General features: G+C 35.6%; 3 protein-coding genes and 1 non-coding gene across 4 annotated transcripts; 3 read left to right on the plus strand and 1 right to left on the minus strand.

Moving 5' to 3' along the window:
• Nucleotides 1–1,849: 1,849 nt before the first annotated feature.
• Nucleotides 1,850–8,805, minus strand: LOC145601584 (uncharacterized). Its single transcript, XM_081657627.1, has 8 exons — nt 8,586–8,805; nt 8,230–8,292; nt 7,929–8,106; nt 5,641–5,714; nt 4,322–4,471; nt 3,721–4,006; nt 3,137–3,370; nt 1,850–2,748 (listed from the first exon to the last, which is right to left on the minus strand). Exons 3-8 carry the CDS (start codon nt 8,073–8,075, stop codon nt 2,386–2,388), a joined length of 1,254 nt encoding a protein of 417 aa, XP_081513753.1. The 5' UTR covers nt 8,076–8,106; nt 8,230–8,292; nt 8,586–8,805; the 3' UTR covers nt 1,850–2,385.
• A 1,679-nt stretch (nt 8,806–10,484) lies between these two features.
• LOC145602283 (DEAD-box ATP-dependent RNA helicase 3, chloroplastic-like) lies at nt 10,485–17,896 on the plus strand. Its single transcript, XM_081658467.1, has 10 exons — nt 10,485–11,038; nt 12,196–12,332; nt 12,413–12,824; nt 13,752–13,850; nt 14,434–14,658; nt 15,022–15,399; nt 15,907–16,050; nt 16,134–16,229; nt 16,375–16,724; nt 17,295–17,896. Exons 1-10 carry the CDS (start codon nt 10,646–10,648, stop codon nt 17,368–17,370), a joined length of 2,310 nt encoding a protein of 769 aa, XP_081514593.1. The 5' UTR covers nt 10,485–10,645; the 3' UTR covers nt 17,371–17,896.
• A 1,002-nt stretch (nt 17,897–18,898) lies between these two features.
• On the plus strand, nt 18,899–21,682 carry LOC145602411 (jasmonate-induced oxygenase 2-like). The gene is made up of 3 exons (XM_081658605.1): nt 18,899–19,405; nt 20,309–20,630; nt 21,262–21,682. Exons 1-3 carry the CDS (start codon nt 18,918–18,920, stop codon nt 21,499–21,501), a joined length of 1,050 nt encoding a protein of 349 aa, XP_081514731.1. The 5' UTR covers nt 18,899–18,917; the 3' UTR covers nt 21,502–21,682.
• LOC145603178 (U6 spliceosomal RNA) lies at nt 20,065–20,162 on the plus strand. Its single transcript, XR_014104711.1, has one exon. It is a non-coding gene; the product is annotated as a U6 spliceosomal RNA (small nuclear RNA).
• Nucleotides 21,683–21,706: the final 24 nt, after the last annotated feature.

The following is a 21,706-nucleotide window of genomic DNA, read 5'->3' on the forward strand; positions in this document are numbered from 1 at the left end:
ATAAACACTTGTTAAACTTGCTTTTAATGAAGTATGAGTTGTCTAATGAACGTACATTAACACTCATCAAACTTCAAGTCGTATTTAAGTTTATATACAGAATCTAACTTGACGTAACAACTAACAGGTACTTATGAACGTTTGCTAAATGATAAGGATTTAATCTTTTGTAACTTATTTCAATACACAAATTCTTATATGCCGCCATGAGGAGTACTTCGTCAATGTTATGTGGACTTGGTCAGTTTTATAGGATCGATTCACTTCATCATAATTATAGGGGTTACTCGATCAGTGTCATGGAGGTTACTTTTGTTCTTTTACAAACAGTCACATCATGCATGTGGCCAGCCGCACACAAGACGCACTACTCATATAATTTTAAGAAAGTTGATACTATGTAACCTTTTAAAAAAATCCTAGCTTTTCTAATAAACAAAATTAATTTTAGATAAATGAGGTAAAATGGGAGAAAGTTCATGAAATTTGGTCAATGTTTTCAATTGACTTGGAATATACGGTAGGCACATCTAATCATCTAAATATGTTTTGACGGGAATGTATTTAAGAAGGACTTCAGGTATGGTTTATTCAACGAGAAATAGAAAGCAATAAACGTGTGATGAAATTGAGGAATAAAAGATAAAAAAATATCAAGTAGTAAAATAAATTAAGTAATGACGATACTAGATAATAATAAAAATGTGCTCCAAATGTTTAATGTCTATGTTTGGTACATCGTTTTTATTATTTTCTCATCGAACATATTCTGCCAAATAGAGTTAGATTGAGTTATATATAGCTCATTGTGTATGAATGTCATTTGTATGACTATATAACGACCTTTTTGGATCCATCTACGTACTCGTTTCGTTGAAATAATTGTACTTCCTTGTTTTGAATAGACTTGGTCTTTTCTTAACGATCGATTATGGTCAAACTAAGCAAAACCGATAAATTAGCATAGTTCTTATAAGATTTTAATTATATTGAAAAGAATGACTATAAGAATTCAAAAAGGCTATTCCAACAACGCAAATTCTTGTGTGGATTGTGTGACGGGAATCATTTCATCCATGTGTATGATTATACAAAAATACAATTAAAGTTATTTTGTACAAAAAATATGTAAAATGTTACTTATAAATTTTCTAGTAATCTATGAAAAGTTAAATAGTACAAAGATAATATTCAAGAAACTAAGAAATAAAGATAAAAAGTTTTATCAGGCCGTCGAACAAAGGATAAAGAATCAACCCCTTAATTTCGAGATCTCCTTGAAAAGCTTGATGAGCATCAAAGCATAAGAGATTTTCATTTATTTTTTTTTTGTTGGTGCAAATAAGAGATTTAGATGGCTGTAAATCTGTAATGACATTCCTTTCGAACTAATCTAGTAAGACCGACATGCTAACATCAACCAACTAGTAATGCTTTAATGGCCATCTAAGACAAGTCATGTAGCCCCTCAATTCTTCAAATATGCAACAAAAATGACCCACATTTGTCAATACGACAGTAACATCTACATTTGTCAAAGATCATGCCTTATCATTATACATACTCTACCAGAATCTAGGCCATTAGTTATGTGTTAAATAAGTACAAATTTGCTGGTTTAATAGATATTTATGTTGATATTTTGATTCTTCTATTGTAAAAAGTTAAAAAATAGCAATATATTAATGAATTAATGATGATGATGAATTTACATGTTTATCTTAGAGGCTTAGATACATTAGCTTGCTGTTTTCATTTGAAATGTAGGCAATTTATTCTTTATTAATGTCTCTAATTGTTGAGCATTATATTATTTGTACAAACAAATACGAACTTTTTAAAACAGTAATTGAGCTAATTAGGCTTTTGCTAGCTGTAAGTATTTTACATAACATAATTTGTATTAATATCTATGAGCCCAATCGTCAGAAATAAACAATATCAGGAGTACAGAAAACTTTGAGATCTAAAAGGGATTTAAATACAAGTCTACCTATCATTTACACTTCACAATGTCAATTCAGAAAGTCGTATGGGCAAAGACAAATGGCGAAACCATGAAGACCTAGCGCAGTGCAAAAGATCTACATCTAACACACTGATCTGACAAACACCACAGGAGCCTCATTGAAGAAAAGCGTGGACAAACAAAGCTAACACCACAGGAGCCTCATTGAAGAAAAGCGTGGACAAACAAAGCTCAAAGACCATAAAAACATGGTAGCAGAAGGTACATGAAGTGAAACACTCCTTTGTGACAAAGACCGTGCAAGCTTTCATGTAAATATTCACACCATTTCTGTCATTGATAGGTTTGGTCACAAAACAAAGGTGTTTACAACAAGACACATTCTGGCTACCTACCTGCAGGCAGCTTCAGACATGTCACCTTTTCGTCGTCTCATTAACTGAAGGAACATTTGAAGGGTAACTGGAAAGGTCTAGATCAATAAGAGTCATATCATACGGAACCGCTACAGAATTTGAAGTATCGACAAGAAGAGAAGTGTTCATCTTCTCTGGGTTTGAATTGGGGCCAATCACAGGATTCTCAGGACTGCTCACACCAGAGGATGACTGGCTAGAAAGTTGAATATCATCCAGCTTGTTCCCAAACATGTGTTTATTTCTTCTGACAGCATCCATCTCCTGTCCGGTAGGCACAAAAGTACGTGACCTGTACTTCCTTGGCCCTTCTTCACCCTCACCATGGTTATAAAGCACATACTCATGATAAGTTGGGGCAAACTGCAACATTAATTGAATACAGAAATCAGTTGCCAGAGCATAAAGCAGAAAGCACGAAAGAAAAGACACCCTCTTACAGATTAATTTGATTTCAATAAATTTAAATCTTTGAACCCTCCAATACATGTAACCTCATTGTTTGACAATATACTGGGGTTAAGAAACTATGCCAATTGCTCCAAGCAGGATTAAACTCACTTAAAAGCTAAATTATAGAACGTTCATTAAGTATATCAAAATTAAGGGACTTAAAAGATTGACAACATCCATCAGCTAAGCATCAAGATTAATCTAAAGGGGGGAAAAGGTTTCGCTAAGTAGTTCGCAAAACCTCAGCCCTCAGGATTCCTAGCAGTGCTCGACTTTGCCATTTGGTTACAAAACTCACCTGATGAACTGTATCATGATAGAAGTCATTCAATTTCACGGCATGTGCAAGGCTTCCAGTGAGACCTGGAGAGACGCCTATATTTGCACCAGCATACTCCTTGTAAGGGAATGCATAAAAGTGACCTATGGCAGCCATGAGCATCTCAACACAAATAATGAAATTTTGGACGTCAGCAGCATCCTCAGCATTTTTAATGAATTTAGACTTGGCAGCAAGAAAAACCAAGACACCCTGCAAAAGGCAACAGTACGTAGTGAGAAAATGAACAATCATCCATATATCATAAGTCCAAAAAATATTTGAATTTTAAATATATATACATATTAAAATAAAAAAAAATAATATTTTTTTTAAAAAATGTACAATCACCCACTTCTGTAGCATACATCAAGGGCAGAAAATAGGTTAAATGGGATGGAGCCTCATACCTCCCCCACCCCCCGCCCCAAACAAAAAAAATTGTTGGCAGTCTAGCTCAACATCCCCATTCCACCCTTGACCAAGAAGCATACATTTATCATGAAAATTAGAAAATATTTCTGAGCAATTATAAAACTGTAGCATCAGAGAAATAGTAGTACCTGCCAATATGTTAAGAAAACAACAGACTTTATCAAAACAAATTTGGGAACGGGATTGAAAGGCTGGAGCAGATCTCGGCATGCCACGTAAAACAAGACCAGCGCATAGAGAGCAACAGAATATGAGATAGTATAAATAATGGTGAAATAGAGGTAAGATTGATTTGCACTGAAGTCTCCATCTGCATATTTTCCCTTCGAATATAGAATAAATGTGACAGCAACCAAAATTGGTTTCAATATAACAAACTGCAGGCACCCTTGCTTACACCTCCGGATGAAACGCCTGTACAAAAACAAGTCATCAACAACACGAAAATGAGTTCATTTCTATTAAACTCACCATTACAGTTTATAGATTATATATAACTATAAAATCACTATAGGCAGCAGTAGTGCATCATTGGTTTGAACCACCAAAACTGTAAATGATTACAAATAAATAAGCTGCATCTTTCCTTAACTCCAGCACTGGCAGCATATAGATCAATTACATATTGTAATTAATGATACAATACTACTGTTCTTGTTCCTAAAACTAACTACTACAATGAATAAGATATAAAAAAAAGAAACTCCATCACATAATATGATTACTCACCCATCCAACGGTATAGGTGGAAAGCAACACGTCATCAAACACATTGAGGGCTTTAAAACTCGTCCACTCAAACTTAGCACAACGGCCCCGGGTCCACCCACCCACGCCAAGCAGAGGGATAAGAAATTGTATATAACCCATGCTTCATATCTGGAACAACAAACACAAAATTTAACTTACAATCAAACATACACAAGCTTAATTATATGCTGGATATTACAAAAGGAAACAAAAATCAGCCGATTCAAAAAAGCAGAAATTTGCAACATTAAATAGATATCTTACATGGAGCTAGACAAAAGAGCAATATTATCAACCTAAAAATACTATCTAGCATATCAATGTGTGCAAAGTTGAAAGTACAGAATACAAAACTCCACTCAGTGTGACAGTGTCTACAGAAAAAAGTCTCCCAGCACCAAAAATATGTGACTAAAATACCAAGTTGACCAGAAGCAATAGCAGAAGCCATTGAATGCCAAGTTAAGGAGTAAATAAAGTGAACCATGGCATAACTGAAGCTAGAAGCATTTAGTAAAGACTAAAAAGACTAGAAACAACAAAGTCATGCTTTGACAACCAGCTGGCAATCCCTAACCCGATCCGATAACATGACCCAAACCCGACCTGAAGTTACTGAGAGAAACTGTAATAAACTGATTTAAGAATTTCCTAGTCTATAGCAGCAACCCGAACCCGAACAACCCGAATTCAACCTAATTAGACCCATGTATCATATTTTGTAATGATATTAACTTTTACACTATTTTTGACAGATTTAAGCACAACCCGAAATCCGACATGCTAACCCGAATTGCCACCTACACATTGGTCTGAATCCGTTTCTGTAGACTCAGCATGTATCCAGGACAGGTCAGCAGTTCTAACTAATTCCCTTGTTACGTATTAAAGAAGATTAAACATATACTGACCAGCTGAAACCTAGAACCAAAAATTTGCAATGGCTGTCTACTGACATCTTCATGTGTTAGTCATACATATTAGGGATATATAGTGCAACATGTCTTGATCATTCTTTACATTTCCTCTTAAGTCTTTAAAGGGAGAAGCCACAGAACCCTATCTGTTCAAATGGCTACAAAAAAATCTAATACAATAACACTCATTAGACTTCCATATCAACTTTAAACATGTTACATGTAAAAGGTATTTTTACTTTAAATTTCACTTTGATCAAGCAAACAAAACCATAAAAGGATTTAACAAGACCAGAGACATAAAACAGATTATAGCAAAAGCAACAGAGTGAGAGCAGCACTAAGAACCCAAAAGTGGAAGATGGTAACCTCCATACTTACATTTCTCTCAGAGAATTAAAATATATGGCTCTATCACGCATGATCAAGGCCAAGAAAGACATTAATGCGTAAACCTGTGCACAAAAGTAACACGGTGATGTTAGGCTTGTACAATATTGGTATAAAGAGGTCAAAAAAAGGAGCAGAGGACATGGAAGTATTCATGATTAATCCAACATTAATGCTAAGCTGAAATACTGGGGTTTGGGTTTGGGGAGAGAGGGGGGGGGGTGTGTGACAGTCAAAGCAGCATAACATCAACTTGTAACTAATACAATAAAAGTCATTAGTCCACAAGGTTATCTATCCTTGGAAAAGGCACAGGTACATGGAAAAAAGACAATACATCAACAAAAGCAAATAGCTTCAGCAGGTGTTGGTTGACCTTGGGCCATTAAACTTTTAAGAGTAAAAACTAACTAAAAGTGAAAAACATGGAAATGACATCACTCGTGAGAGAATTCATTAGATAATATGGTAAATTATAATCATGACGACATATGACCTGACCTATAAGAAAAATTAGAACATTCGGAAATTACTCACAATCCAACAATTCTATAGCCCGGTAAAATTTCACATGTAGATTTATATATTATATCATTCTTCTTGTGAAATTAATTCTAAGACCCAAATATCAAAGCTTTGATGCATTCACCATGGCCATGCTCATAAAGTGTCAAAATCCTCCTTATTCAATATAATCTTGTTTTACAGTTTTACACCTTTCAAATCACCAATTTATTGGCCCTTCACTAGTCAATATTCAAGTGACAATAAGTTGGGTTCAGTTCAAAATAACATATAACTGAGTTTTTCTGCATTTGATCCTAAGCCAATCACCATTCTCCAAGGGTAATAGTAGTCAAGAAAGGGTAAAATCAACTATAAGAAAGATACTTATATTATATTGTTCTATTTTCCAATATAAGAACAGGGAGATCGATGTAAATCATTTAGAGAACTAAAAATCCTACAAAAGACACGAGGCAAACTAATGATACTAAAGAACATACCAATTACCTTAAGTCCCACATGCAAGACCAAATGAGATATAAGGGAAACATTTAGATTCCCAATGCCTATCCTATCTCCAATGCAACACAAACATTATAAACTATAATCAAAGCACGTCATCAATAAAAACTTTCCCCAGTTCCTCCCAAAGCCACCAAACATCACAGTGCTCCAAAAAAGTGCCCAGAAAAATCCTTTAAACTTTTCACTTCAATCAATAGGTGCCTCAAATGGGATCCCACATTGACAGAACAGAAGACTCCATGTTGCCAAGCACACAAAGTGTAACTCCTTTGTGAGAAACATAATCAAAAGAATCAATGGAAGTCCAACCAGCCACATATAGTGTAATCCCTTTTAAAAGTAGAAAAGTTTACACTAGGTTAAGTTAAGCATGACAAGCAGTTTAAATAGAAAGATAAGAATTAGTCAGCAGAAAGAACTACACTGTAATGTTAAATTGACCACCTCAAACATTAAACCAAATAATTAGTTATTACATCAACTACAGAATGAACTTTCTTTAGCCACTACATCTCAAGAGCAAAGAATCACTCACAAATTCTTCCCAACTCATAAGATTGATAAACAAACTTCTAAACTCTGCATGGAACCTATCAATCCATGTGTATAATATGTTCTAAACTTTAGAGAATCTTACTACTTTACAAACATACAGAGTATTCGTAAAAGGGATTACAAGAAAAGCAAACATTAAAACATGGAATGCCGGAAGACAAGCTGCATTTTTTATAGTAAATAACATTACCAAATAAAAGAAAGAATTCCTTCAAACTCCAATGTAACAAAGTGGTTATAAATAGAGTTAATGGGAATGAATTTAAGTAATATTTGGCAAGAAAAATAGCATCCTAATAATGTAGTTTCATCCCCAAACTTGTAATTTCCTTCATACAAGTCCTTTACTACCCAATATCACCCCAAAAGGTAGTAGAACGCAATAGAAATTTGGGGTAAACTAGCATGACAATAGGAATGGACATTGAATTTTCATACAAATTTATGCACAAAGTCCCATTACCACCATTTACCAACACTTACCAAACAGAATGTAAGTACCTGAAGTTGCAATCACTATAATAAACGTTGATACAATAAATGCAGCCAAACACACTGATCAAACAAACTTCCAAAGAAAACCATAATTAAGCGTAAGTTGAGTAATTAACATTGCTACAAAACTACCACAACGTCACCAATCACAAGACGAAGCTGCAGAAAATAAATAATATAGAACTGTTGACACTTACCGGAACCATGAAGATGATACGAACTATATATCTTTGAAAGGTAGGTTCAGTGTAATTTGTAAGATGCCGATATATGTGAAAGATCGCGAGAGCAATCGCTCCGATTGTGCACGGCAATGCAACAATCAGATAGTATATTAGAACCATTTTTCTCTTCTCTAGCAACAATGGTCACCAACTGAAAAGATTCAGTTACCAAAAAATATCAATATTAACACCTGACTTTCAATAATTAGTCTTAACAAGCAAATAATGCAAAATAATGTGAAATAATTCAAAGATAATATAATAAAATACATACAAAATCCTCAAATAATTCTACTCAATACTCCCACACTTCGCATTGCTGTGCTAGTTCCCAAATCTGGAAACAACAAAATCAATTCAAATTCAATTCGAAATCAAGGGTTGATACTAAACCCTAGAGTTTCTGATCATAAAACTGGAAACCGAAATCAAATTACAAGCAAAATCAGATTAGGGCAAAACAAATGAAAACATCACAATTACCGAATTCAAAAATTGATTCTACGAAACAAAAAAATGAAACAAAATTCACAATTAAATTCAAAAAATGTAGCAAAATTCACCGAAATTTAAGCGATAATATCTACGAGAAAAACTGCAATTACGAAAATCATAATTAACGACGGTTACCTAAAATGGAGGAGAGAGAAATAGTAGATCTCGAAGAAAAGTAGTAAGAAGAAGCAAAAAAGCACAAAAATGGCGGCTTCTGCAGAACAATGGAGGAAATAGAGAGAGATGAAGGAAGAGAAGAGTTAGCGTAGGAGAAAGGAATGATTTTGCCAGCCTTTGAAAACATTACATACGTAGTAAAATAAAATAAAAAGGAAGCATGAAATAATTAAATTAATTATTATAGGCTATACTTTCTTGTAGGGTGATTAATTAATTTGCAAGAAAATTTGAGATTGTGTCAAAAAAAAAAAAAAAAAAAAAAAATTTGGGAGTTTTAAGTTAGTTAAATAGATTAATGAATTATGATATTTTTGGGGAGTGGAATCTAATTGGTTGATTGTGTATTTGTTTGGATGTTGCATGTGATATTGTTGGTGCAAATGCGATTGGAGGTGTGTTTTGGTAACATTTCTGGTAAATTTATTATTAAGTTTGGGTGATTTGTTATTGAGAATAGTTGATATGCGCAATTGTAATTAACAGATTATACAATGCGAGTAATAAATGAAGATCTTTTTATTATGTTGTGTTTTTTTTGGGTTGCCAACAATTTTGGCTTATGGCATTGCTAAATTCAATCAAGTGAAATTTGTTGATCAATTTTGGTAAGTTAGCTAGGTATGAAACTATTGAGAGAAAAAAAAAACAAACAAACAAAAATTTGGAGATAAACACAGAAAAAGTAGTTGTGTTGTGATGTTAAGAGTCGTTTCTTTTTTTATGCTTGCACCTCCCTTGTGCTCCAATCTAACTTGTGAATAAGCTAATATGCTCTCCTATTTAACTATTATTGTTAATCTTAATGTTGAATAGTACTTCTATTGTTTCTTTTGCAATCTTGAACAATTTTTTTTTATTATTTAATATTATTAAAGTCATATTAATAATGCTCTATTTACAATTATTGTGTTTTAAGGTTGCATCCATATTTTACATTATAAAATCTTGGGTTTGACTCGATTCCTCATAATTTAGCATTTTGCAATTCAATTTAATGGTTTAGTCGGGTAAACTTATTTTCAACTACTTAAATCTTTTTATAAAAGATTATTAATTTTTTTTTGTCCAAAGACTGCATTCAATTTTAGATTTTAAATGAAAAAATGCTAAATTTGATATAGACACTTAACATCTTTATTAGGTGCCATACTTGTTCTCACAATTGGCATACTCACCACCAATGAATAGTTTATTGTTTAATTTGATTTCGTTTTTATTTGAGAAATTTAAGTTAGGCATGGGCTAGGCCAACACGAGAACATTGACACATAAATGACTTGACCATACAAGAGACACGCTTGTGGGCTAGGGCTATGCATGAAAACCATTTTCAACGGGCACAACGAGCTGACCAATGTGCGGCTTATTTTGTTTTAAAACCAATTATCAAATATTAGATGCATTAGTAAGGGGAGCCGCATACATGGCATGACCGGACATGTAGGTCAGGTCATGCATAAACTCTGTTCATAAAAAATCAAAACAGGTTCGTTATAACACGACTTTTTCTTACCTCATTTCAAGCAACATTCACTTGAGCACGAGACACGCTGACACAACACATGAGCCTGTACAACTCGACCTGTGCCCAACTCTATACATAATCCGTATCATTTTAGGTCACTCTACCATTCTAGTATTCCTCCCCATCTAGTATTTCACACTCAACAAGTAGATTTTTTAGGTAAAACCAATCCCAAAATTTTGTTTGCACTTGGTACAAAAATGAAAAATCTCAACTTGTGTATTGTAATTGTATGCAAGTGTAAAACCCAAAACCCACCTATGTGGAGTGATGCAAAACCATACATCCATACATTATAAAGCCACTACCTTGCCTTATCATAAACCCCTCTTTCTCTTTCTCTTCTTTTCTCTTCCCACCTTATCTTCTTCCTCTATCTTCCTCCCTCCATTTCTCTCCTCTTCTCCTGCAACTTCAGCAGGGAAGAAGAACAGGAAGAAGAACACACCCATTTTCACCCATTAGAACAAAGCTTCAATCTTTATCAACAATGGCTTCTTCTTCAATTGTTGGGGTTTCTTCAGTACTTTACCAAACCCCTTCTTCTGTTCAAACAACCACTAAGTTTTCTCTTACTCCTGCGCTTTCTCTCCCGTTTACCGCCTCAAAACCGAGGAATTTGAGGTGGGTTTCTGCTGCAATTGCTACCCCTAACTCTGTGTTGAGTGAGGAAGCTTTTAAAGGAATTGGGGATTTTTCTAAGGGTTCTTTTGAAGAGGAGTTTGATGAAGGGGGTGAATTAGAGTTTGAGAGTGAAGGTGAGAGTGAAATTGAAGGTTCTGGTATTAGTGAGGATGAACTTGATGTTTCGAAATTGGGCCTTCCTCAAAGACTTGTTGATTCTCTTGCCAAACGAGGCATTACCCAACTCTTCCCAATTCAGGTTTATTATATTTTCTATCCTTTTTGTTTTAATTTTTAATATTTATAATGTGAATTATTTGAGAACTTGAATTATATATGTGGGTAATTAAGCTATTTTATGCATACTTGTTGCTTGTAATGAAATTTAAATTTCTTTGTGTTATACAGTTTAGGGTGTATGGTAGACTGAATGTAGGAGTTGATGTTGTTTTGGGAGTCACAAAGGGTATTGATGTAGACGGGATTCGATATTAGGTCTTGAGAGTCGTCGTCTGAGATTCTAACCTACTGAGCTAAGTATGGTAGAGAAGATATTTACGAGAACTGGTTTCATAGGTTATAGGCTGTGTTTGTGCTCATTTGATTGTTGGTTGAATTGGGTTTTATATTCTGCAATAGATAAAAAGTAAAGAAAAGGAACTGGATTTTGTAGGGGTCCTTACATATGAAAGGAGTGGAGCAAATTGGTGCTTTGGGAATAATACTAATGAATGTATAAGGTATATAGTATCATCAGTTTGGAAGAACGTGTAAGAAAATAAGAACAAACTTATCTTTGGACCAAATATCGGTTTGGAAGTATATTTTCGTTTATGCCTATGGAATTTTGAGCTCTTAATTGAGTGGACTGGAACTTTCATATATTTTAAATACAAGTATATAGTAAAGAATTTACGAAGAAAAATTCAAACTCAGATGGGGTATTGTGGTTCCTTTTTGTTTGTCAGATTTGTTACATGTGGTAGTGCTTACTACTTGATACTTGACAATTTATTAGATAGAGTGCAGCTCAGGTAGTGCATAGTATTAAAATGGGTTTATATGGATTGGTCAGTAACTATCCAGTGGTGGCTCTTAATGCTGTGCTTCAGGTAATTAAATCCCATATTTGGTATGAAAGTGGGAAGCTTAGTCATGACCAGTAAATCATTTACTACACGCTAGCTAAGTTAATGGTTTTGTACGTAATGAAACGTTTCTAATCTGTAGTTACTTGTCATGTAGTCTTCATACTTTCTTATAATATACAATTACTAGTATAAATTAGTAACTTCTGACAAGAATAGGAATATGTGGCTCCCTACATCTCTTGAATATTAATTTTATCTGTTAGTGCCCATTGTAACATGTATATGGTATACAATTTGTTTGTTAACATTTTTTGCTTATTTTTAGCGAGCTGTGCTGGTTCCTGCTCTGGAAGGCAAAGATATCATCGCTCGAGCAAAGACTGGGACAGGAAAGACTTTGGCTTTTGGGATTCCAATACTCAAACGGATTACTGAGGAGGATGACGAAAGAGGTTCCCAAAGGTAATGATCATATAAATGACTCATCAACTTAAACATATTAATGGTTTGAGATCATTGATTTTATTTTTTTGGAATTCTAGGCGTGGACGGCTTCCAAGAGTTCTAGTTCTAGCTCCAACCAGAGAGTTGGCAAGGCAAGTTGAGAAGGAAATGAAAGAGTCTGCACCTTACTTGAACACTGTTTGTGTGTATGGAGGTGTTTCTTATAGTGCACAGCAGAATTCTCTCTCCCGTGGAGTTGATGTGGTGGTGGGAACTCCGGGTAGAATTATTGACTTGATCACCAGTAACAGCCTCAGACTGGGGGAAGTTGAATTTTTGGTTCTTGATGAAGCTGACCAAATGCTCGCTGTTGGGTTTGAGGAAGATGTGGAGGTTATATTGGAAAAACTTCCAGCTCAAAGGCAAAGCATGCTTTTCTCGGCAACTATGCCTACCTGGGTGAAAAAATTGTCCAGGAAATATTTGAACAGTCCTCTGACAATTGATTTGGTAATTTTGTTTTCCATCTTTCCCTTAAAGCTACCCTGTTGTTATCTCTTCTTAATTGAATGTATCTCTATGTTATGTGTTGACATCTTGTCTGGTTCTTTGTATTATGCAGTCTGCCTTTTGCTCCAATTGTATTTGACCACAAATATCAATTGTGGCATGGTGCATTGCGTATCTTAGTTTTTGACAGCAAGAGATTGTTTCAATATAATGAAGTCTGTAGAAGTTTGTTTGTGTGAACTTTACTTGTGTTTTTGTAGATGTTTTGCATTTCCATTTTTAAGAAAAATAATATTGTTGGAGAGATATCTATCATGATAAATTCTGTTCTTGCTTTTGATCTTGTACGTGGGCAACAGAGATTCATAGGATGAAATATTTTACCTTCGAGAGATTAATCTCATGAATTTTAATCTTCATTTTTAAAATTTAACTTTGAACATCATAGCAAATATATTATTACGTGTCACATATGTTACATGTATGGGTATAGGTGTCATGGACATGCTTTAAGGGTTGAAAGACTAGTTACATTATACTGATTGTTAAAGGAGTGGGGTGTTACTGCCATGCACCTCTTGCATTTCCTCTTCCCTTGCTTTCACACCCAAACAAAAAGTAAAAGAAACATTAGTTTTTTTGGTCCAGGTGCTACTCTGGAAATCCATGTTTTGTCGAGTTCAAAAAAGCCAAGCCTTTAGCCATAAGTATACATAACCCATGCTATAAGTTCTGAATTATAAACTAGCATCTCTTTCTTATTTTAATATGAAGTTAAATCAAGTCATTAATTTGTCACTGAAAATTGAAATAAGACCATTGCATGTTTTTGAGTGAAGAGTTCATTTGGCTTATACCTTTTGTATATTATACATTTGTGGGTATGTTCTGACTTGGTCTTTATGTTTTGGGTAAACTTTTCTTCAGGTTGGTGAGCAGGACGAGAAGTTAGCTGAAGGGATTAAAATGTATGCAATTTCAACTACTGCAACTTCAAAGCGGACTATCCTTAGTGATGTCATTATGGTAAGATTCAAGGCGAAACTTGTTTATATGGTCTCAGTCAGTTGGTTTCTGTAGTCCTTTTGTAAATTTTAGCTCTCTAATATCATGGGCTGATATCAATTTATTTCCCACGGTGACACATTATTCATTTTGCAATTTTACACTGAAGTACTGATCATATAACTGGTAAGAAGTCATGGTCACATGCTTCAGTTATATGGTAGGTGTATTTGTGTGCCCGTGTGAACATGCGTGTTTGCATCTCTGTAAAGATGTAGGCTCTGGGTACATTTTGGTAAATTTCAAAAATTTGATGTCATAAAAGCCCTAATTTTATTGCTGGTCAACTTTCATGGTATATTCCATGAAGGTTCCAGCTGTTCGCACTTGCTTGTGCAATATATGAGATTTTATGTTCATGGTATAATCTATGAAAGATTTATGTAGCTGTGGTCTGGGATCGTTTCAGATCTATAGGGTGTCTAACAAGCTCTGTGTAAAGATATAATGACAACCATGCAAGCTCTCAGTTTCCAGTTTTTGGCATTTTATATTATATTTTACAACTTATATACATGTTTTTTTTTTGTCATGTGCCTTGCAGGTGTATGCAAAGGGTGGTAAGACCATTGTGTTCACACAGACAAAACGAGATGCTGATGAAGTTTCTTTGGCACTGTCAAGTATTATTTCTTCAGAAGCATTGCATGGAGATATATCTCAGCATCAGCGTGAGAGGACATTGAATGGCTTTCGACAAGGAAAATTCTCTGTGCTAGTAGCGACTGATGTTGCTGCACGTGGTCTTGATATACCGAATGTTGACCTGGTTAGTTCAATGATTTATTTTTTATTTTTTTATTATTATTTTTTTAATAATAGTTTTCTGTACTAGTTGTAGCCTAACATATTGTCGCTTTTGTTATATCCTTTGGCAATTAAGCGTAGGTACACTGTGCTTTTTACACAATTCTTGACATTTTGCCTTGAGCAATTTGCCTGTGTTTGCATTTAGGCAACTAGACAGTTTGAAGTTTCCTACTTTTTTATATAATTTTTTGGAAATGCTCACGTAACTATACTGGAACTTTTATAACCTTCTGGATCTCTTTAACCAATGAAGTAATGAACCCATGTATTCTTCTCTCCATTTTTTTCTCAATGATAATTATTGGCTACTTTCCTCCTGTAGGTTATTCATTATGAGCTGCCGAATGATTCTGAGACTTTTGTGCATCGTTCTGGTCGTACTGGGAGAGCGGGAAAGTTAGGCACAGCCATTTTAATGTACACTAACAACCAGAGAAGAACAGTCCGATCTATTGAAAGGGATGTAGGGTGTAAATTTGAGTATATAACCCCACCTTCAGTTGAAGAGATCTTGGAATCGTCTGTCGATCAGGTTGTAGCTACTCTGGGTGGGGTTCATACCGAGTGCATTGAATTTTTTACTCCAACTGCCCAGAAATTGCTTGAAGAGCAGGGGACTGGAGCTCTGGCAGCAGCATTAGCTCATATGAGTGGTTTTGCCCAACCTCCATCATCAAAATCTCTTCTTAGTCATGAGCAGGTAATTGATAGTCTTAGATTTTGAACTAGAATTATGTTAATCAAAGTATAAAAAGTACAAAATTTGGCTTTCTTATGTTCAGAAAGTAAATCACGCAAGTAAAATTAGTGCTTGTTATATTATTCTTGTGTTTTTTTGCGCAAGAAAGTAGCTGATACCTCGTTGCTTACATCATATCGTAAAGAATTTCAGCAAGCATGCTTGTATTTACTACCTTTATTCTTTTGAAGGCTAGTGGGTGTAAAGTAAAATAGGATAAAATAATAGAGTGTGTAAACATGTGGGTGAGGGTGAATGAAGTAAGAGATAGTGTGTGTTAAGGTGCAATTATTTTGGGATAAAAGTGTAAGATAGTATGCTTAAATTAGAATAAACTAAAGTGGGTAGACATAAAAGAACAGCCAAAATTGAAAAGTGGGTACAACAAAAAAGAATCGAGGAAGTACAAAGTATGTATGTGAAATCTAATTTCAAATTTATCATTCAACATTGAATTTTCTGTTTCAGGGGTGGATAACATTGCAATTGACGCGTGATCCTAGTGTTGCAAGAGGATTCATGTCTGCTAGATCTGTTATGGGATTTCTGTCTGATGTTTATCCAGCTGCTGCGGATGAGATCGGAAAAATACAGTTAATTGCAGATGAGAGTGTGAGTGGTACAAAATATTCATTTTTTTGTAGGAATGTCTGGATAGATTTTTTAGTTGATATTGGTGTATGTTTGTCTTTCAGGTTCAAGGCGCTGTTTTTGATCTTCCTGAGGAAATTGCAAAGCAGCTACTGAGCCAAGAATTACCTCCTGGAAATTCACTATCCAAGATCACTAAGGTTATAAAGATTTTCTAACATACTTGTTGTTTACCTATAAAAGTTCCTGATAGTTAAATCAAAGGCAACCATGTTGGAATACAAAACCATGTCTTTACTCTGAAGAATGATGTTTTATTCTAATCATACTTACTGTAATTTACAGTTGCCTGCACTGCAAGATGACGGGCCTCCAAGTGACAACTATGGCAGATTTGGCAGAGATCGAGGAGGCCGCGGAGGTATGGGTGGAAGAGGATCACGAAGTCCCCGTGGTTGGGGTAAGAGTCAAGACTTCGATTTTGGTGACAATGACAACAGTTCATTTAGGCGTGGTGGTCGAAGCTCTTCCAGACCTAGCAACAACAGGTGGTCCTCAAATTCAAGAAGCGGTGGAGATGATTCTAGCAGCAGGTGGTCCTCAAACTCAAGAAGCAGTGGGGATGATTGGCTGATTGGTGGTGGAGCTAGACGATCAAACAGGTCATCACCATCATCGTTTGGAAGCAGGGACAGGTATATCTTACTTCTGTAATATGCTTAGTTTTGGGGGTTTGGTTTTTTTTTTTCTTTTTTTTTTTCATTTATTTATGTATTTATTTATTTTTATCAAGTTGGCCCGTGTTTGCACTATATATGCGCAATGTTTGTGAAACATGAATGCCTGTGCAAAGCCAATGCAATACTAGAGCTAAGAAAAAGTGGAGCCTGTTTGGAACCCTCCAAATTACAGTGTTTTAGTTCCAACAAGGATATTTTTGAAAAACTATAGTTGAACTTGGAAGCCCTTGGCCGCATTTCTAGTGTTGAAAGGATAAAATCCTGCTTGCTATTAAGTAAACATAAATTCTGCAAAATACGGAGTAGAAAATTGGAAAGTAGTACTGTTCTAATGAAGATCACAGATTTTAAATTTCTGCGAAAAAATTTAATTGCAACATCTGCCTTTTTTTTTGCTGATTTTGCACATGTTAATTGCTACTTGTGTGGCCTTGTGCCTCATTAGATACTATGCTATTGATTTCCACTTATGTTGCCCTCCTTGGTGTTTAACCTTGATGCATTGATTTATTCACCTTTTTACAGGTTTGGTGGTGCGTGCTTCAATTGTGGGAAAAGTGGACACAAGGCATCAGAATGCCCCACCAAGCAATCATACTAGAAACTTTGTTTCCAAACCTTCAAAGTTTCCAAGGTTTTGACGGTCTGGGGATAGATGCCTCTCACGCCTCTTACTTTTGTTCATCTACCAGATTCCGGCCCAAGTATAGTCTTTTCAAAGTTATGATCCGTTCAAGAGATGCTGTTTTAAGTGGTTTCTTGGTTTTGAAATCCAGCCTGGATCATTCGGAGCTCCACTGATTTATCGTCAGTTCTTCACTGCAACAACATAGTTCACACAGGAGTTTTACATTTCTAATTAGTAAAAATTATTAGTAAAAGGTCCTCATATTCGTATTTACTGTTTTCTAGTGTCTCCACGCCATAGCTTGCTGTAAGGTCATTGGTGTATATCCGTGCAGGAAATTCATGGTGTATATAGTGTAGTCAGATACAGTGGAAAGCTTGCCGTGGCCATTTATGGCTGTTTGTGACTTTTTTGTTGGGAAGTTTAGCAAATGTGGGCTGTATCTTGTATGAAGATGATGTTAGTTTTTTAAATTTATATTTTGATAGTTGTTTTTGAATTTTATTTTCGTCAATAGTTTGTAGTTGCTATAGAACTTATTTCTGCAAAGTGCAAACTGAGCTAGGCAGAGACTAATACTATTAATGATATGGCCGTTGGGCGTATATGTTGCAAATTTGTCACCTTCAACTACAAGGTCTACAACCTTGGCTATTGAATCATTTGAATGGTGTGTTCTTTGCCCCCTCTCCTAATGACATGCTAATGTGCTATCATTCCTTCAATTTCAGGGTTTATATTTTTATAAAAAACCAAAAAAATGTGACCCTATTATTATGACGGATAAATCTATATTATATTATTATGATTAAAATTCAACGGCACTTGTTACTCCTACATACGGTTGATGCGACCGAGTACAAATTCCCATTCCAATTATCTTTCTTATGAGGTTGTCAAGTTAGGGTCTGTTCTCATTGACTGAACTGAACTGAACTGAACTGAATATTTTATAAGAGAAGGAAATTAGGAGCTGAACTGAACTGAACTGAACTCAGCTGAACTGAACTGAACTGAATTGAATTTCAACGTAAGAGAACAGGCCCTTAATCTCCGTGATAAACAAATTTCGTTTACCATGAAGCAAAATCACTACTTTAACGGTGTGTTTGGATTGAAGAAAATGAAGGGAAAGAAAGGGAAGAGAAATGGAGACGCGAGGTATCTTTCATTTGGATATCAAATGAGGAGGAAGGGAATTGAAGGGGAAAGTAATGGAGGGATTTAATTGTAGGAAATTGATCCCTCCAACAATGGAGAGATTTGAAAGAAAAACTCATCATTCTTCCCTCCCCTCCTCTTCTCCTCCCTCACCTTCTTTTCCTTCACCCTTCTTTATCCAAACACAGTGTAAGTAACGGTTCAAGGTAAGGCAAAATCGCTACTTGAAGTAGTAGCGGTTTACCCATTTTTACCGTAAAAAGACAATTTTGCCCCGTGATAAAGAGACCTAGAACATAAACTTATTTTCTCTTCTTGTTACAACTCAACCCATCAAATTCCTTCAAATCATCTCATCAATGGAGGTCACCAGAGAATCACCCACCCAAGTACAAACCCTGTCAAAATCCAAAATCCTCCCACCACAATACATCCAACCACCACAACTCCGCCCAACAAACCACCACAAACCACCATCTTCCACCACCACTACCACCACAATCCCTCTCATTGACCTTTCTCTCTCCTCCCAAACTCTCCTTCCTCAACTATCCTCTGCTTGCCGAAACTGGGGTGCTTTCCATCTCCTCAATCATGGCGTACCCAATACCCTCCTTGATCAAATGCGCGCAGTTGGGTCATCCTTCTTTGAAGATCTAGATGTTTCTGAGAAGCTTAAGTATGGTTGTGATCAGGGTTCTGCTGCTTCTGAAGGGTATGGTAGTCGGATGCTTGTTAGTGAGAATGATGATACTGTTTTGGATTGGAGGGATTATTTTGATCATCATACTTTTCCTCTTAAAAGAAGGGATCCTTCTCGTTGGCCCATTCATCCTCCTAATTATAGGTAATCATCGTTTTTTTTGTATATTGTTTAAGTAATTGTGTTTGATTTTGATGGAATTTAAGTGATGTTTTGGTTATTTTGGGAAATGATGTAGATGGGATTTGATCCTAGTTTTCGGAACCAGGGCCGGGACTTTACCGGCTAAGCTAGCTAGCATTGATGAATTGTGTTTTAGGATTGGTACATTGGTATTGAATTGAAAGAAATTGTGGTTTGTGAAATTAGAGATTGAAAACAAGTTTAGTGAAAAAGATCAAGAAATTTAAGGTGGTTGTGTGTAGCTCTTGTTGAGTTTTTGATGTTTGATACAATTTGGAAAATGGATTGAGCATTATATATTGGTATGATATTGATTGAGAACTTTCGCGTAAATGTGTGGAGTGAAGTTTCACTACAGATTTTTGTTAATGGTAAGGCAAGTTTAGTGAGGGTGTATCTTAAGCTGAATTTCTTGTGCCTTGTTTATCATAATTGAAGGAAAATGTGCCCCTTTTAATGGTTAATTCGATTTAGACTTGAAAGCCAAAGACTTTTGAATCTTTTGGTTTTGTTGGGAAGATTTGAGGGAATCACATATTTTGAGGCAAAAATTAATTTCTCCAAGGTCTATACTTGTCCAAATTTATACTCCATAGTTTGGCAAGAATGAAACTTCTGTGGTCTCTTTGGAGACATCTGAAAAAATTGGAACGATACAGAGAAGATTAGCATTGCCCCTGCACAAGGATGACACGCACATAAAAAGAATAAAATTTCTGTGGAAGATTGGATTATTGCTATGTCCACTAAAATAATAAATTTTTAGATAGTGAATGTAACTAGTAGCTCAAATGTTATGTAGTATTTATTGACATAAGGTGATCATTGATCAATATTGACTTGGGAATTAATGTGTTTGGCCAGAAATGTGGTGGAAGAATACAGTGAGCAGATGAAATTGCTTGCTCAGAAGCTCATGGCTCTGATCTCCGAAAGTCTTGGTCTACCATCTTCATGCATTGAAGATGCGGTGGGCGAATTCTACCAGAATATTACTGTCAGCTATTACCCACCTTGCCCTCAGCCAGAGCTCACGCTTGGACTGCAGGCTCATTCTGATATGGGTGCTGTAACCCTACTTATCCAGGATGAAGTTGGTGGCCTGGAAGTCTTCAAAGACGGAGAATGGATCATTGTACAACCGTTATCTGATGCCATTGTTGTGATCCTAGCAGATCAAACCGAGGTACCTCTCCTTCATCCTTCCTGATATGCTTCTGCACCTCTTGTCCATGCACTCATTCCTTCCCTCCCTCTTCTTATGCATTTCATACCAAGAATTTTGCATCGTTGGATGCACTTGCTTAGTAGATGTTTGCTTGGTTTATCAAATACAGCAGTATGCTTGTGGAGTGTAGATATGAGCCAAATGTATTGGGATTTTGTTCTGTTACCTTGTACCTGGAGACTTGTAAATAGGATATAAAATTGGAGTACTTCTGAATTCTGATTACATTGAGAGGGGAGTTCGGGATTCTGCTGTTTCACTATGAGCTTCAACTATTTCATTATTGTATAGGGTTGTGGTATCATTTAACTAAGTTTAGACATGATCTACAAACCTGCACATATGATTGCATGCAAATCTTTTTCAAATTGTAGCTTTAGGAGGGAATGGGTGGCGCTAATGATAGTATGCAAAATTCACTAGTACACAGTTGTTCTTTGCCTTCATATCATCCCTCTTCCTCAACAAAGATATCTATGTCAAAGCAAAATTACTTTTTTTAGGTTGGCATATTCTAGTCTTCTTCATCGGACTGTTTTGCAAAATAGTTCTGATGTCTGGTTTTTACTGACTGATGTGTTTCTTGTAGGTCATTACTAATGGAGAGTACAAGAGCTCTGTACATCGAGCAGTGACCAATTCAAATAGAGCGCGGTTGTCAGTGGCCACCTTTCATGACCCTGCCAAAACAAGAAGAATATCCCCTGCTCCAGAGCTTGTGGCAAAGTCTGGACCTCGGTACAAGGAAGTTCTCTATGGAGATTTTGTTAAATCATGGTACACTAAAGGCCCTGAAGGCAAACGGAACCTTGATGCACTTTTACTGTAATATATATTCATTACAGTGTTTATTTGTATTTAAACCTTTACATAGCCTTAAAATTCTCATCAAATTGTAGGAATTTTTTACAGTAAATGTCATTTGACTCATTTCCATGTATATTGATCAAACAAAGAACACTTGTATATTGACAAGATTCTTAGGAAATGAAGAATTTGCACCGCTTACTCTGAACATAAAACATGAACGTCAC

The sequence above is a fragment of the Chenopodium album genome, chromosome 21, assembly GCF_948465745.1.
Source record: "Chenopodium album chromosome 21, dcCheAlbu1.1, whole genome shotgun sequence".
NCBI classification, from domain to species: domain Eukaryota; kingdom Viridiplantae; phylum Streptophyta; class Magnoliopsida; order Caryophyllales; family Amaranthaceae; genus Chenopodium; species Chenopodium album.

Excerpts from the sequence above, each read along its gene's own strand:
- LOC145601584 (XM_081657627.1), bottom strand. The coding sequence starts at position 8,075 with ATGGTTCTAATATACTATCTGATTGTTGCATTGCCGTGCACAATCGGA. Across the intron at positions 4,472-5,640 it reads TTTAATTCTCTGAGAGAAAT|ATATGAAGCATGGGTTATAT; the intron begins GTAAGTATGGAG and ends TTGTTGTTCCAG. Across the intron at positions 3,371-3,720 it reads TTTTCTTAACATATTGGCAG|GGTGTCTTGGTTTTTCTTGC; the intron begins GTACTACTATTT and ends TGCCTTTTGCAG.
- LOC145602283 (XM_081658467.1), top strand. The coding sequence starts at position 10,646 with ATGGCTTCTTCTTCAATTGTTGGGGTTTCTTCAGTACTTTACCAAACC. Across the intron at positions 12,825-13,751 it reads GTCCTCTGACAATTGATTTG|GTTGGTGAGCAGGACGAGAA; the intron begins GTAATTTTGTTT and ends ACTTTTCTTCAG. Across the intron at positions 16,051-16,133 it reads AGTTAATTGCAGATGAGAGT|GTTCAAGGCGCTGTTTTTGA; the intron begins GTGAGTGGTACA and ends TTTGTCTTTCAG.
- LOC145602411 (XM_081658605.1), top strand. The coding sequence starts at position 18,918 with ATGGAGGTCACCAGAGAATCACCCACCCAAGTACAAACCCTGTCAAAA. Across the intron at positions 19,406-20,308 it reads ATTCATCCTCCTAATTATAG|AAATGTGGTGGAAGAATACA; the intron begins GTAATCATCGTT and ends GTGTTTGGCCAG. Across the intron at positions 20,631-21,261 it reads TCCTAGCAGATCAAACCGAG|GTCATTACTAATGGAGAGTA; the intron begins GTACCTCTCCTT and ends TGTTTCTTGTAG.